Here is a 17756-nt window from a genome sequence, read left to right on the forward strand (position 1 = left end):
GGTGAAGATATCAACGGTTGAGAGGTTGAGGGGATTTTAAAAGCAATGAGAATAGAAAACAGCGAAGAACTTACACCATTCACAGGGTTTGTTGTGTATTATTCTGAGTTGATCCCCGAATTAGTTATTTGGAAAGAGCACCGCACTTAAGCCCACACCTCCACCCCATACCCAGCAATCCCTCAACACCTCCCAACCTCTTAGGAGAAGAAGGGCAATTTAACATGGCCTATCCACCTAACATGCACATCTTTGGACTGTGGGAGGAAACCGGAGCACCCGGAGGAAACCCACGGAGACACGGGGAGAACGTGCAGTCTCCACACAGACAGTTACCCAAGCCGGGAATCAAACTTGGGACCCTGGAGCTGTGAAGCGACAGTGTGAAGCACCCACTGTGCTGCCCATGATGATCCAATCAAGGTTCCTTTTATTCCGCGGTCATACACAAGAAAACCATTGGACCGTGTACACGTCTGTCAAGTGGAAGGGAAAGAGTTTTTGTTTTGAACGATAACTGTAGCAAGTGGGTTTGAGTCTATGCCAGTACTACAAGTGCCAAAACTATTGAGGTTTTGAAAATTTGGTTTGCAATTTATGTGTTGCCAGAGGTGTTGGCATCAGCTCATGGTCCAGAGTTCATGTTAGAAGAGTTTGACATATTTCTGAGGAAGAATTAAGTCGCGGCAGCATGGTGGCGCAGTGGTTAGCACTGCTGCCTAACGTGCCGAGGACCCGGGTTCGATCCCAGCCCCGGGTCACTGTCCATGCGGAGTTTGTACATTCTCCCCGTGGGTCTCACCCCCACAACCCAAAGATGTGCAGGGTAGGTGGATTGGCGAGGCTAAACTGGCCCTTAATTGATTTTTTTCTAAATGAAGTCAACACGCACCTTAATATCACATTATCACCCAGCACCGTGATAATGAAAGAACTGTACAGATTGTGAAACGGTCTTTGCAAAATCACGTGCAAGGTGACAAACTAGGCAGAAATTTCCATGTTTCTCTTTGGTACAGGCGAGGCTAGTTTCTGTTGTTTTACAGAAAGACCCCTCAGATTGCTCACTTTACGAGTTGGTGTTTACACATGCCCTTTAGAGAAGGTTTAGCTTCTAATTATGACGTCAATAGCAAGGCAAGAGAAAAACAAAAGCAAAGTGAAGATGAGCCACTGATACACCAGGCATGAAACTTGGAGAGTTCAGTGCTGATCAGAATGTCATTGTGGTGATAGGAAGAAGTATGTCATTGGGATTGTTGTAACAACACTGGGTGCATTCACATAGCTAGTGAAGGTTAGACAAAATCCTTGTCAGTATCATGCAGATTATTTCCTAGAAAGAGGAAATCTGATAAAGGAAGAGCATGATAAACTACCTATAACTCAAATTGCTCCTACAGTCCATAATGGAAGTCAGAAAGAAAGTTAAAGTACAAAATAAACTGAAATGTTGCCAATATTACATAATCTAACCATAGAGCAAAGTGAGTCCGTTTTTTTCATAAAGGCAAATCAATTAATAATAATCTTTATTGTCACAAGAAGGCATACATTGACACTGCTTTGAAGTTACTGTGAATCCCTGATACAGTCCCAATCTTCGGTAATCATAGTCAAAGTTTAGGTTTGATAAAGTCAGAGTTTGAGAGAGCAGAGACAGGCTAATGTAACATAGAATATAGAACATACAGTGCAGAAGGAGGCCATTCGGCCCATCGAGTCTGCACCGACCCACTTAAGCCCTCACTTGCACCCTATCCCCGTCACCAAAAAACCCCATCTAACCTTTTTTTGGCCACGAAGGGCAATTTATCATGGCCAATCCACTGAACCTGCACGTCTTTGGACTGTGGGAGGAAACCGGAGCACCCGGAGGAAACCCATGCCAACACGGGGAGAACGTGCAGACTCCGCACAGACAGTCACCCAAGCCGGGAATCGAACCTGGGACCTAATTTCCGAATGGAAATTGAAGGAGATATCCAAATAGAAATAGAAAGAAGCCAGGTAAATTGTGTAATGTGAGGAAGAATAAAGTCGTTAATTTCTTCATTATTTCTGGTCAAATTATGATATTTGTGTTAAACATTTAGGTTTTACATGTAAGTTTCAGCCATATATAGTTGGGTTGTAATTACAGCGAAAACAAATATGCAACCCAACCTGTTAAATTTCAGCTATTGTGTTGGTTTAGCCACTTGTACCATTTTACATTTTAATGTCTAAGTTATAAATGGGGGGGGGGGGGGGGGTCATATACTGCAAGATCGGCTATTCTGTTATATTGCCCTCTCTGCTGCCCTGTCTTTTTGGATGGTATTAATTTTTTTTATTTAAAAAAAAAAAAAAAATTTAGAGTACCCAATTCATTTTTTCCAATTAAGGGGCAATTTAGCGTGGCCAATCCACCTACCTTGCACATCTTTGGGTTGTGGAGGCGAAACTCACGCAAACACGGAGAGAACGTGCAAACTCCACACGGACAGTGACCCAGAGCCGGGATCGAACCTGGGACCTCGGCGCTGTGAGGCAGCAGTGCTAACCACTGCGCCACCGTGCTGCCCTTTGGATGGTATAAATAAAGTTAGTTCAGTTATTTTTTTTAAAGTTTAGAGGATCCAATTCATTTTTTCCAATTAAGGGGCAATTTAGCGTGGCCAATCTACCTACCCTGCACATCTTTGGGCAGTGGGGGCGAAACCCACGCGAACACGGGGAGAATGTGCAAACTCCACACGGACAGTGAAGTTAGTTCAGTTATGGCTGCCTGCCCTGGGTCCACGTGTTAACTTTGCTCGATGAAATACACAACACAATCCACATTAACTCAACTTTGTGCTGCATTTCCCTGGGTTTTTGAAAATCTTGCATCTGGCCCCACGGAATTTTCTATAATCGAATCAAAACACTGTCTTTATATACATTTGTCAATCTGAAAATACTGTACAATTTTCCAACATTGACGGCTTTTTAAAAATGTTTTTATTACAGTGGCGACCAGCATGCCTGAACAGGTAGGTTATAAATCTGCTTTCATATGACTGTAATACAACAATTGGAACTACAGGATGTTCACTATAAATTTTTCAGTTCTGTAACTGCGTCAGCAATGCAGGCTTGTAGTACAGACTTGACGATCTATCCAGCCTATTCTAGATGCAGGGTGTCAGGGTCAACGTGTCTCCCAGATGGGCTGAGGTTTACAAACATTCAGCAGACTGATAGGGGGAGGGAGTGTGTGGCTGAGAGTCATGTGAACAGACATTACAGAAGTACAGTAAGTCTTGCCTTTCCTAATCTATTAGCTGTCAGGATTGAAATAGAAAACCAGTTACGGCTCGAGGGGCTGAATGGCCAACTCCTAATTTCTGTATCTCATAGAAATATAAGCACTGATCTTCCTGGCCGTGACATTGCCTTGGTGGTCATTCCCAGATTAGAAATGTGCCCTTACCCTTTTTCACTGGGGTGGGGGAAGGGGGAAGATTTGTTTTAAATAAAATTTTATGCATTCTGGATCCCGTACTTTATCCCGTTGTTCATCACTGTCAACCCAGGTCCTATATCCGTGAGTAACAACCGGAGCACCTCAGGATAAATTTCTGAGCATCAAACACAAGTCTAAGATCAGTGTCGGAGACGTTCTCGTGCCCCAGTCAATGTAATTCTGTCCATGGGGAAGTTTTAACTTCCCTGGTTGTGTCAGCGGATTGTGACTTCCTTTGGGTCTCAACATTCTTCTGCCGTCGGAAAGACTGAGGAAAGGGGGGATAGAGATACTGGGGAATGAGGAGACAGAGACTGGGGAAAGGGGGGATAGAGAGATTGGGGAAAGAGGGGATAGAGAGACTGGGGAAAGGGGGGGGTAGAGAGATTGGGGAAAGAGGGGATAGAGAGACTGGGGAAAGGGGGAGATAGAGAGACTGGGAAAGGGGGCATAGAGAGACTGGGGAATGGGGGATAGAGAGATTGGGGAAAGGGGGGATAGAGAGATTGGGGAAAGAGGGGATAGAGAGACTGGGGAAAGGGGGGATAGAGAGACTGGGGAAAGAGGGGATAGAGAGATTGGGGAAAGGGGGGATAGAGAGACTGGGGAAAGGGGGGATAGAGAGACTGGGGAAAGAGGGGATAGAGAGACTGGGGAAAGAGGGGGTAGAGACTGGGGAAAGGGGTGATAGAGAGACTGGGGAAAGGGGGACAGAGAGACTGGGGAAAGAGGGGACAGAGAGATTGGGGAAAGGGGGGATAGAGAGACTGGGGAAAGAGGGGGTAGAGACTGGGGAAAGGGGTGATAGAGAGACTGGGGAAAGGGGGACAGAGAGACTGGGGAAAGAGGGGACAGAGAGATTGGGGAAAGGGGGGGGGGTAGAGAGATTGGGGAAAGGGGGGATAGAGAGACTGGGGAAAGAGGGGATAGAGAGAATGGGGAAAGGGGGATAGAGAGATTGGGGAAAGAGGGGATGGAGAGACTGGGGAAAGAGGGGGATAGAGAGATTGGGGAAAGAGGGGATAGAGAGACTGGGGAAAGGGGGAGATAGAGAGACTGGGAAAGGGGGCATAGAGAGACTGGGGAATGGGGGGATAGAGAGATTGGGGAAAGGAGGGGTAGAGAGATTGGGGAAAGAGGGGATAGAGAGATTGGGGAAAGGGGGGATAGAGAGATTGGGGAAAGAGGGGATAGAGAGACTGGGGAAAGGGGGGATAGAGAGACTGGGGAAAGAGGGGATAGAGAGATTGGGGAAAGGGGGGATAGAGAGACTGGGGAAAGGGGGGATAGAGAGACTGGGGAAAGAGGGGATAGAGAGACTGGGGAAAGAGGGGGTAGAGAGACTGGGGAAAGGGGTGATAGAGAGACTGGGGAAAGGGGGACAGAGAGACTGGGGAAAGAGGGGACAGAGAGACTGGGGAAAGGGGGGTAGAGAGATTGGGGAAAGGGGGGATAGAGAGACTGGGGAAAGAGGGGATAGAGAGAATGGGGAAAGGGGGATAGAGAGATTGGGGAAAGAGGGGATAGAGAGACTGGGAAGGGGGGATAGAGAGATTGGGGAAAGGGGGATAGAGGGACTGGGAAAGGGGGGATAGAGAGATTGGAGAAAGGGGGGATAGAGAGACTGGGGAAAGAGGGGATAGAGAGACTGGGGAAAGGGGGGATAGAAACTGGGGAAAGTGGGGATAGAGAGACTGGGAAAGGGGGAGATAGAGAGAATAGAGAAAGGGGGGTGGGGAGACTGGGGAAAGGGGGAGATGGAGACCGGGGAAAGGGGGGATAGAGACTGGGGAAAGAGGGGATAGAGCAGGGGTGGGCAAACTTTTCCGTGCAAGGGCCGCATTCAGAAATTCACAATTTTAAAGGGCCGCATAGTATATTAATTAATAGTCCCGGTTGTAACCAATTAGCGTGCGGCATATACCTCAGCGCTTCCCCTGCCGGCATCCTGCCTTTAGCCCTCTTTTTCTCTATTTTTCAAAAATGGCGCTTCACCCGGTTATGATTCTGGGCGCCTCATATAGAACATAGAACAGTACAGCACAGAACAGGCCCTTCGGCCCTCGATGTTGTGCCGAGCAATGATCACCCTACTCAAGTCAACGTATCCACCCTATACCAGTAACCCAACAGCCCCCCCCCCCCCCCCCCCCCCCCCCCCCCATTAACCTTACAAAAAAAAAAAATTTTTTTTTTAAAAAACAATTTTTTTTTTTTTTGATGACTTGATCTTGGTGGGCCACATAAAGACCTTTGCGGCCCGCAGGCCGTAGTTTGCCCACCCCTGGGATAGAGAGACTGGGGAAAGAGGGGATAGAGACTGGGGAAAGGGAGATAGAGAGACTAGGGAAAGAGGGGATAGAGAGACTGGGGAAAGGGGGGATAGAGAGACTGGGGAAAGGGGGAGATAGAGAGACTGGGAAAGGGGGGATAGAGAGACTGGGGAAAGGGGGGATAGAGAGACTGGGGAAAGGGAGATAGAGAGACTGGGGAAAGGGGGGATAGAGAGACTGGGAAAAGGGGATAGAGAGATTGGGGAAAGAGGGGATAGAGAGACTGGGGAAATGGGGGATAGAGACTGGGTAAAGGGGGATAGAGAGATTGGTGAAAGAGGAGATAAAGAGTCTGGGGAAAGCGGGAAAGAGTGAAAATGCAGGCTGCGAACAAAAGGGAGACATCAGCGGGTAAAGGGCAAGCACGGGACAGAAATGGAAAAGAGATCAAAATTAAGACAGGAAAATATGGCTGAAATGAAAAAATGACAAAGATAGAAGTTGAGAGAGGGAGGCTATTCTGGAGGGTGGAGAGAGAGGATAATGGAAGGGAAGAGAGAGAAAAGTGTAAATGAGGCGAGACAGAATTAGGAAGGGTACAGTAGGACAGGGAACAAATGATGGACAAATGTGAATAGAAGGAAAAAGGGTAGGAGAGCAGAACAGAAGCAAAGGAGGTATGAATTTAATATTCTGTGGTTTAAAAAAAGCATAAATTGGGACTTGAGGAGAGTATTTGATCATGGTAGCACTTGATCTTAACAATTGATTATTTTGGTATGGCAATCAGTGGTTCTGTCAGGGTTCCAACTCATTACTACAAGTGTTTTTGGTTCTAATGTTTCATTAATATTTGTCTGCCTTTAAAGAGGTCATCTTTTCCTTGAATTCAGGAACTTGAAAAAGAAAAGCACGTTGTGGAATCTGGTCTGCCACAGCTGTCTCCTAGTATTACCACTATCCAGATAAACTCTGGCTTCCCTGGTATGTACTTTTTATATCACAACCAACTATTACTATACATTGATTCTCCGCTGCCCCCCGTCCTGTCCTCCCATCGCTTGCAGCTGTAGCAACAGTGGATATAACTGTGCTTCTATTTCTAATTTGTCAGATGTATCTAGCTGTTTACCGTGTCTGTAGCTATGTTTCAGTTTGATGTTGTTTTGACTTTTGACCCGGATGAACTTGCAGTTCTGCATTAGAATTTGATCGAGCTGCCACTTTGGACCATTTCCCACTTTTCACAGGACGAACTGTGTGGGGAAAGTTTTCTTTCCTCTGCTCTCTCCGAATCCCCTTCCCCTTACACCTCCCCTGGGAGCGTAGGGCAGCTCTGCCCTCATACATTGTGGCTTCTACCGACACCATTTTCTGATTTGTTTTGGAATGTGAGCATCGCCCAGCATTTGTTGCCTGTCCCTGATTGCCCTCTGGAAGTGAGCTGCCTTCCTGAACCACTGCAGTCCATGTGGTGTAGGTACACCCATGGGCCGGTATTCTCTCTTTTGGGGATTAAGTCGCCACGCCCGCCAGAAAACGGGCGAGAATCACTCCGGACTTTTATCCTCGAAAGCCCGGGGTGATTCTCCATTTTCCAGGGGGCTAGCGAGGCCCCGCCATGCGTCCCGCGGCTCTGGCTGCTGACGGGGCCCTGCTGTCCAGACCATGTGGTCGCACATGCGTACGGCGGCCGCAGGCGGGTCCGTGCATACGCGTGGCGGCCCACCTCGGCGCAGGTGCCACCGACATGGCGGAGCCACACAGCGGGCCCGCACGGAGTAAGGTAGATTCCCCCCCAGATCGCGATGGCCTGCCGATCGGTGGCCCCCGATCGTGGGCCAGGCCACTGCTGAGGCCCCGCCCGGAGTCAGATTCCCCCCCCCCCCCCACATGGACCGCGGCCGTGGCCGTGGGTCCCAGCTCCCGCTGGGTGGTACGCCGGTGGGACTTCAACCGGTCGCCGGCGGAGAATCGGCGCAGGGGCCTATTTCAGCGGCCCCCGACTGGCGCCGCGGTGACCTCGCAGGCGTCGGAGCGGCATGCCGGGAATCGCCCCCGCCGATTCTCCGACCCCTGCAACAGTTTGATGGTTTGCGAGGCCATTCCTGAAGGTAGTTAAGAATCAACCATATTGCTGTGGGTCTGTAGTCTCATGTAGACCAGACTGGGTAACGACAGCCAATTTCCTCCTCTGAAGGGGGATTAGTAAATCAGAAGGGTTTTTATCACATCCAGTAGTCTCAAAATCATTATTCCCCATACCATCTTTATTATTCCAGCTTTATTAACCAACTGCCGCAGATGGGATTTGAACTCTTGTCACTGGAATATTAGTCTGGAGGCTCCGGATTGCTAGACCAGTAACATTACAACTTTGGGCACAATTTTGTGGCCCTGTCGTGTGGGAGGCGGGGCCGTGGCGGCAAGCCATTCAAAAGTCCGTTGACTTCGACGGGACCAAAATATCAGGGCAACGGGAAAGGCTGGAAAACTCTTCCCGATGCCAATATTCCCATCGTTGGTCCTGACTGGATTTGTTTCACATTGTAGGAAGGGGATACCGTCCTGACATCACTTTCCATTTCTCACCAACGCCCACCCCCAGCCCCACACCAAAGGTGACATAGGATTGATTAATGAACCGCTTTTTGATTTTTAAAAAAGCCACAGTCCGGTGAGCCTGAGATTTGAACTCTCTATTCGCCGTAGATTCAGTTGCCTGCGGAGAAATTAAGCTACTTTTAAATTTGGAAATGTAAAATGCTGCACCACTTTTGCCTCTGCTATTTAGATCTTTTTGCTCTTATTTTGTTACAGGAGTGGTGGAGAAAACCTCTCCCCCAATCCCGGTCCACATTGCCCCTGATGTGTCCACGTCCAGCTTGACTCACTTCATTGCGTCTACTCAAGTCGCAGGTACAGTAAACGTGAACGGCGAGAATTTCCTCTTGATCGACTGCCATAACTTTCAGCGGGACACCGCAGCTAAACCCGGGTTTCTACTTCTCTCCTGCCTTAAGATACATCGGCAGAAAGCGCAAATGATTTGTCCAATGGATTTGTCCTTTGTGTCGGAACTTCAAACAGCTAAATAAGCGGCCTATTCTCCGTGACCTCTGTTATCAGCCCTACTTTAGACCATTTATCCTTTGCATCCTGAATGATTATTTTCCGGAAATGTTCCACGTTTACCAGAGAAGGCAGTGGCCAGGTCACACTGCGAGATTTATAACGGGTAAGAGACTTTCAGAAATGGAGAAAGGTTATTAGAATGAGGAAGTTTTCCCTTTTGAGCTAAAGCCTTTGCATCATATCCTTCACCTGCTTTCAGCCATATTTCCCCATTCCATCCTTCATAGAAACACACCTTTCCTGACAGGATTTAAGCTGCTTCAGCGATTGCACCTGGTACTTTTCGATAAATCTATTAATGCATAGAACCATGGAATTCCTACAGTGCAGATGGAGGCCATTAAGCCCATCGAATCTGCACCGACCCTCTGAAAGAGCACCTTATTCTAGGCCCACTCCCCAGCCCTAGCCCTGTAACCCCACCAAACCTACACATCTTTGGACACTAAGGTGCAATTTAGCGTGGCCAATCCACCTAACACGCACAGCTTTGAAGTGTGGGTGGAAACCGGAGCACCCGGAGGAAATCCCACGCAGACACGGGGAAAAAGTGCAACAGACAGTCACCCGGAATTGAACCCGGATTGCTGGTGCTATAAGGCAGCAGTGCTAACCACTGTGCCACTGTGTCACCCCCTAATTATTGGATCAAAAACAAAGCCTCTAACTTAGAACCTTAGTTAGGCCACACTTGGAGTATAATGTTCCAATCTTGTTGCCACACTACCAGAAGGATGTGGAGGCTTTAGAGAGGGTACAGAAGAGATTTACCAGGATGTTGCCTGGTATGGAGGGCATTAGCTATGAGGAACGGTTGAATAAACTTGGTTTGTTCTCACTGGAACGACGGAGGTTGAGGGGCGACCTGATAGAGGTCTACAAAAGTATGAGGGGCATAGACAGAGTGGATAGTCAGAGGCTTTTCCCCAGGGTAGAGGGGTTAATTTCTAGGGGGCATAGGTTTAAGGTGCGAGGGGCAAGGTTTAAAGGATATGTATGAGGCAAGTTTTTTTACACAGAGGGTAGTGGGTGCCTGGAACTCGCTGTCGGAGGAGGTGGTGGAAGCAGGGACGATAGTGACGTTTAAGGGCTTCTTGACAAATACATGAATAGGATGGGAATAGAGGGATATGGACCCTGGAAGTGTAGAAGATTTTAGACGGACAGCATGGTTGGCACGGGCTTGGAGGGCCGAAGGGCCTGTTCCTGTGCTGTACATTTCTTTGTTCTTTTTTTTTGTTCTTCATATTTAACTTTAGTTCTCAGTCTTTCAACTTACTACAGAGGGAAGAATGTGCTTGATTATACGAATTACAAGATAAGATTTTATCTTTTTGCTAATTTTAAAATTTTGTGTAAGTGAATGGCGTGGGTAATTATTCATAGTCCAGAAAGGATCATTGACAAGTTGTTCCATTAGAGAGAGAGAGAGAGAGAATTGGGTAGAGGTAGCTTGAGGGGCACCACTTTATAAGCACGGGGAAAGTTGAGGAGGTAATCCTCCATGAACCAGCACAGCCAGTATGAGGATTGAACCTGTGCTGTCAGCACCATTCTGCATCTCACTGGAACCACCGAAAACTAACCAGCCCCCAGTCCCACTAACTGCCACCGTGGGATTTGAACCATTGCAACCCCCGCCGACCCCAGCATTAGTCTGGGCCTCCGAATTGCTCACCCAGTGATACTGCCATTACACCACAGGCACCCTAGTGAGCCGATAACTACAGTCGCCGTATTCTCGGAAATCTCTCTCCAACCCCATCAAAAGTATCATAAAAATGTCTTTGGTGTGCATGGGCGGGATTTTCCAGCCCTTTCCGCCAGCGGGATCTTCCGGTCAAAGGCGCACCCCTGCAATGGGCTCCCCGATGGTGGGCTGGACGAGACGGGCAAAATGGTGTGGACATTGACGGAACTAGAAGATCTCATTGGCGCCCAATGGCGAGTCACACCCACCGCTGGAAAGCACATTGTGGGTTTGGGGGGAGGGGCTTGGGGGCCCCTCCCACCCCATGTGCTAGTTGAGAATGCTGACGGAACAACATATGCTCTGTTCTTGTTTGTTTGCTGCACATCTCCCTCCCGCACCACCAGTATTTGGACACACTGAAGAAATTATTTTGTTTTATACAACGAGTAAATAGGTGAACTCATGTCACACGGTCAAGTTTGTCATGAAAAATAGAGCATTCAGAAAGTAATGAACTATTTCTGCAAAGTTCAGGCAAAAATTAGGACTTATTAGAAAAACTCAATATATGAAAGTGCCAATACAAGTGGCTTTCAAATAAACACTTCATGTCCAAATGCAACAAGACCTACATAGCAAATACAGCACAGAACTGGCCCTTCGACCCATGATGTTGTGCCGAACTTTTGTCCTAGATTCAGAACAATTCAATCTACACCCCAGCTCATGTAAGGAGCTGGAGCCACATTTCTTAAAAATGGAAGTTACAAAGATACTGTGACGTTTACCGTATTTATTTGGTTAGGGTTGCCTTTCTGTTCACGACCTCGCTGAAATAAAACTGGGGGAGGCTATTCAGCTCCTCGAGTCTGTTTCGCCATTCGATTAGATCACAGGTGGTCATTATCCTTGCCATCTTTCCTGAAGGTGTTGCCCAATTCGGACATTTCCCCAGGAACAAATGTAATCCAGAATGAAGCTTAAATGGTGGAGTTCTGGATAATATTCAACCCTGGAGTGCAACACAATGCGCCCAATCCTTTCGGCATCTGCTGGACAATATCCAGACTTGGGCTGACAAGTGGCAAGTAATATTCACGCCACACAAGTCCCAGGCAATGGCCATCTCCAACAGGATCTAACATTTGCCCCTTGACATTCAATTCTGTTAACATCACTGAATCCCCCACTATCAATTTCCTGGGATTACCATTGACCAGAAACTGAAGTGGATGAGCCATATAAATACTGTGGCTACCAGAGCAGGTCAAAGGCTAGGAATCCTGTGGCAAGTAACCGATCTCCTGACCCCCCCCTCAAAGCCTGCCCACCATCTACAAGGCACATGTCGCGAGTGTAATGGAATACACTCCACTTGCCTGGATGAGCGCAGTTCCAACAACACTCAAAACGCTTGACACCATCCAGGACAAAGCAGTCCGCTTGATTGCTCCCCCTTCCATAAACATTCAATCCCTCCACCACCGACAAACAGTGGCAGCCGTGTGTACCATCGGCAAGATGCACTGCAGGAACTCACCAAGGTTCCTTCGGCAGCATCTTCCAAACCCACAACCACTACCAACTAGAAGGACGAGAGCAGCAGATACCTGGGAACCCCACCACCTGGAGGTTCCCCTCCAAGTCACTCACCATCCAGAATTGGAAATGTACTGCCGTTCCTTCACTGTCGCTGGGTCAAATTCTGGAACTCCCTCCCTAACAGCACAGTGGTTGTATCTACACCTCGGGGACTGGAGTGGTTCAAGAAGGCTGCTCACCACCACCTTCGGAAGGACAAGTAGAGTTTGGCAAGCAATGTTGGCCTAACCAGTGACACCCACATCCACTAAAAATGAATTTAAAAAACACTAAGATTAGTTCATTTTGCCAGAACTAATTTACTATGATGAAACAATTTTTCGATTCTCTCCCAGTTATTATACTGAATATAGGTGATGTGACTAGTAAGGACCTTGAGATATGACTGAAAGTGAGCAAATGGTTTTCCTTAACTGTTTTATCGCAGAAGCCCTCACTATGTTCGTTAATAAAAATAGTCCTGTTTACTTTTGAAGCGACTGTGCCATCTGGGTTTACAGCTTTCATTATTGTCCCTCTGCAACTAAACAGGTGAAGGATGTTTAAAGGAAGTCTGACTCTATAATCAGAAACGGGATTACTGAAGTAATCAAATTGGTCCAGTGGATTTGGTTTCCTACTAAACATCCTCAGCGATGTTTATTTAAAGATTAGGTTGAGTTTTACGAAGGTTCTTTCTGTATTTAGGTGCATTGCTGTGTTTGCAAATGACTCTTGTCTAGTAAAGTTAAAACTCGAGACAGCTGTGATGAGGATATTGTGGGATAGAATAAGGACATGATTATTGTTGGACGTTACAGCTTGTGACTGGTGAAATATTCCACAGATTGCAGAAACAACTGCTGTTTGACAAGAGGTTGGAGTCTTATTCTGCTTGAGACATCAATTGTTGATCCTAAACAGCTGATTTCTTACCTACACGCCATCCATCAACAACATCATCCAAAAACATTGCATCAGTTTCCCAAGGCTGCTGACAGCATCCAGTTCAAACTTATTGCTATCCCTCTCGACACTTTCACTACCATTAAATTGCCACAGTGCTTGTCCGATATCTCGGACGGCTTGAGCAGAAATTTCCTCCAACTAAACATTAGGAATGCCAAAGCCATTCCCTATCCACCGACTCAATCCTTTTCCCTGTTTGAATCTAAACCATACTGTTCACTATCGTGGGCTCATTTGTGATCCCAGTAATTAAATGGCTGTTAATTGAGTTAAAGTGGGCCTTTCGTCCCCTCAGCAACAGGAAGCCATGCTTTGGAGAGCGACCAGTCAAACCGAGGCCGGCAGTTCGCCAGTACTGTCAGAGCCCCCGGCAGCAATGGTCACTGCTGGCACTGCAGCGAGGCCGAGAGGAAGGCACATGGCTGGAGATGTACTGTGCTGTACTGTTCTATTTTCCCCAGAGTGGAAATGGCTGTCACGCGGGGACATAAGAAGGTATAGGGGAGATGTCAGAGGTAGGTTCTTTCCACAGGGAGTGGGGGTGTGTGGAATGCACTGCCAGCAGAGGTGGTGGAGACAGAGCCATTAGGGACATTTAAGCGACTCTTAGACAGGCACATGGACAGCAGTAAATTGAAGGGGTGTAGGTTAGGTTGATCTTAGATTAGGATAAATGGTCGGCACAACATCATGGGCAGAAGGGCCTGTACTGTGCTGTACTGTTCTATGTTCTATGTGGAATGGCAAGTGAGCCTAGAGTCTGCTCCAAGCTGGTAAGCCCAGCTTTGGGGGAGAGGACTGAGTTAGAGAGGCTTGGGGAAGTAGGGGAAACTGGTGGATGGGTTTACACCTTTGGCGGGATTGTGCCTCTGATAGGAGGGCCCCCTACCTGCTCACATTGGGAAAGCAGCTGGGCTGAATGCTTGACATGGTACTCCTGCTGCTAGTTAAATCTCAGGGCAGAGGCCTGCACTCTCAATTAGCCCAAGGGCAGATATGCCTTCCGGTGCCTACTCTGCCATTGGAAAAATTGCAGATGAGGCGGTGGCGGGCATGGCGCTTACTGGATTTCCTGTTTCTTCGCCTCCCGCCACCTCGAAAACCATCAGTGGGGGAGCATTAAATCCAGCCCACACACTCAGTCTCTATGCTGCTCCAGTGTAATGCTTAGTGCTTAAAGGCATGCTGACCCAAGTACATCTTCAGTAAGGGACATATTAGACGATGGTCGGGAATTTCTGGCCTCTCCCTGGTGGGACCTGCCGCGTGGGATGAGGTGGACCAGCAGAACGTCCATTGACTTTGGAAGGGGGACCAGAAGATCCCGGCAGAGGGCAGGGCTGGAGATTCCACCTAAAGTGTAACAAAACCTGAAATTTCACATGCTGCAATGACAAATTTAATCTTCCATTTTACAAAGTGAACATGTTTTTTTCCCAATTGAATAATCACCGGCATTCGGGGCAGGAGGGAGGTGACTCACAGATCACTTGCAGTGAAAGCCTACTTGCGGTGTTGGCTATTTGTGGGTTATCGGTTATCGGCCGTCCCTGGGGAATAGGCTCATGTACAGTTTCTCGGAGGAGTTTTCTAACCTGTTTTGGAGAAATGCTTTGGTGCACTGCTGCCTTTTGAGTAACATGGCCTGCCATAGTCAGATGATCTTAGGTCACCTGTGGTGAAACTTTGGGCCAAAAAACTATTATTCTCCATCACATAAAACATCAGCGTGCAGGTGAAATTGAAATGATTTTGATAGCTGTAGGAGAGACAGCCACGGTAAGAAACAGCAGAGAATAACTCAAACTTCAGTCTCCAACTTTGTACAAGATATTGACTGCTGGGTGAGCCAGTATAGCTTTGAATATTCCAATCCCTGCCGGCATAGAGATGAAGGGACATTTGCAAATGAAGGCAAGAGAAGTGCTCTACTGGCTGTACATGAGCAATGAGGTCAAGGATCACACCAGCCACTGCAGTGCTTGTAATGAATAACAAGCTAAGCAAGTTATAGAACTCATGATATCCCAGGCAGACCATGGATGAAGCTTGGGGTAGATCTCTTCACACGCACTGCTACTGAAAATGTCGTCACAGCTGACTACTACTCAGACTATTGGGAGTCAGACAGGCTGACATTAATGACCACCTGTAAGATTGTAGAATACCTGAAAGCACACTTCAGTCATTATGGCATTCCTGACATTGTGATAAGTGCCAATGGCCCTCAGTTCACAAGTGAAGAATTCAGGCACTTCATGGAAGATTGGGAAATTCAGCGCCGCACATCATCTTAATACTATCTGGAGTCAAATGGAAAGGCTGAGGCAGCAGTGAAAATTGCCGAAGGGATCATCAAAATATCATCTAGATCCAGCACAGACATGTGCAAGGCAATCTTGGAGTGGAGAAACACACCTACTGAAGGCATGGAAAGTAGTCCAGTCCAGTGACTGACACTACGCTGCACCCAAACTACACTTCCAATAGATCAAAACCTACTGAAGCCAGAAGTCTTCACAGGAGTGAGTGACAAAATGAAAGTGAAATGCTAGAAAATCAAATTTCACTCTGATGAACCTGCTAAAACATTGCCAAAGTTGAGAGTTTAAGAGCCGGTGAGAGTACAAACATTCAACACACTCAACAAGATTCAGCCCTTTTGGCAACTTGGAACAGTTGTCACCTCGATCGTAGATGGTGAAATGAACAACCTGAGATATTGTTGGAATCACAGTCATCTATGTGCAACTGTAGAAGCTGTTCTTCCACAGATGGGGAAGGGTTGGTATCACCAACTGAACAAGAGACGGAACAACCATCACTCCCAGAGGTCAACTTTTAAAAATCCGTTCATGTGACATGGGCGTCGCAGGCGGTGCCAGCATTTATTGCCCATCGCTAGTTTCCCTTGAGGGGCATTTAGAGTCAACCGCATTGCTGTGGGTCTGCAGTCACATATAGACCAGACCAGTTAAGGATGGCAGATTTCCTCCCCTAAAGGACATTAGTGAACAAGTTGGGTTTTTACGACAATGGACAATGGTTTCATGGTCATTAGACTTTTAATTCCAGACTTATTTTATTGAATTCAAATTTCACCATCTGCAGTGGCGGGATTTGAACCTGGTACCCCAGAGTACTCTGGGTCTATGAATTACTAGTCCAGTGACAATACCACTACGCCACCGCCTCTCCAACTAATCCCCAAAAAGAACACCAGATCAGCAGCAACACTTGCCATGGCAACAACGTACCCCAGAGAGGCAACGTCAACCCAGGAGGCAGCGTACCAAGTTGAACAACCCACACATGTGCCATTGGAAGATCTTTTTTTTAAAATTTAGATTACCCAATTATTTTTACCAATTAGGGGGCAATTTAGCGTGGCCAATCCACCTACTCTGCACATTTTTGGGTTGTGGGGGCGAAACCCACGCAAACACGGGGAGAATGTGCAAACTCCACACGGACAGTGACCCAGAGCCAGGATCGAACCTGGGACCTCAGCACCGAGAGGCAGCTGTGCTAACCACTAGGCCACCGTGCTGCCCTGCCATTGGAAGACTTGAGTGCCACATAATATTCTGTGTGAAATGCCTGTGAGACGGACACGGTGAGACAGACTACAGTGATCAGTTTTCTGTTCACGTGTGATAACTTCCTCCATTGAGCATGTCTGTGGGTAACCGTGACCAATAGTGTGTGCAGTATGTATTTTTCTTTTCATGGAAAGGGGAATGTTTGGAGAAATACTTTTGTGCACTTCTGCTTTTTCTTTAGCACTGTGGGTTGCCGTGGTCACGGGGCCTCAGGTCACCTGAGGTAAAACAAAGGCTTTGAGTGGAAGCCATTTTTACCCACCGCAAGGAACATACTCCACACCTGAAGCAAAATGGAAGGAAACAGTTCACAAGCTACTTACATTCAGTTCCTTCACTTGTGGATTATTTGCAGCATCAGATATTGTTTAAATATGATCCCTGTTATGATGCAGCGGACAGTTTGAGAGAGTACAGACCTTATAGTAATCTCTGCTACATCTGTGAGCATTTTCACCAAAAACTGATCCAATGTGCTAGTGGAACATATGCCACTCAATCCAACGTCAGCAGCAGTTTGGCCCTGGACTTTGCTTGAATGTTATTTTCACAGATACATATCAGGAGAAATTATATTCTTGACAGTGCAGTTACCCAGTGAGCATGTACTGTAAATATTTGTTCTGGAATTGGTCAGATGGAACTAAAAATATATTTGGGTTTCACAAATTAGCACCGCCTCAGAATCACTCGAGGTGATGCAACCAAGGGTGAAAATGACTAATGGGGAACCTGGCTTTGTTTTCCTTGGCTGGTGACGTGGATTGTAAGAGTGTGTCAGGTTTAGTATTGCATGACGTGTCTGAACGATGCAGCCCAGTGCTCCAGCTGGGGCAATGGACACCAGTTTCATTTAGTGTAGTTTTGTTTTTGTGGCGAACGCTTTATTATTTCTCGCCTCTAAGCCTTTCGGCCGAGGTGGTTGAAACTGGTACGCTGCGCACGGCCAGGCAAATGCTAAGCTCCCAAATATAAGTCCCTGCGGAGGAGCTGGAAGTCAAATAATGTTTCTC

The 17756-nt window shown here is 47.3% G+C and overlaps 1 protein-coding gene across 7 annotated transcripts in view; it reads left to right on the top strand.

Moving 5' to 3' along the window:
* ltbp1 (latent transforming growth factor beta binding protein 1) overlaps nucleotides 1-17756 on the top strand; it is a 424359-nt gene that overhangs the window by 242289 nt on the left and 164314 nt on the right. For all 7 annotated transcript variants that reach the window (XM_038814844.1, XM_038814856.1, XM_038814865.1 and 4 more), the window contains 3 exons: nucleotides 2995-3017; nucleotides 6657-6747; nucleotides 8584-8682. In XM_038814844.1, the coding sequence (XP_038670772.1) occupies nucleotides 2995-3017; nucleotides 6657-6747; nucleotides 8584-8682 (213 nt within the window). The remainder of the gene's footprint in view (nucleotides 1-2994; nucleotides 3018-6656; nucleotides 6748-8583; nucleotides 8683-17756) is intronic.

This window comes from Scyliorhinus canicula, chromosome 1, assembly GCF_902713615.1.
Source record: "Scyliorhinus canicula chromosome 1, sScyCan1.1, whole genome shotgun sequence".
In the NCBI taxonomy this organism is placed as follows: Eukaryota; Metazoa; Chordata; class Chondrichthyes; order Carcharhiniformes; family Scyliorhinidae; genus Scyliorhinus; species Scyliorhinus canicula.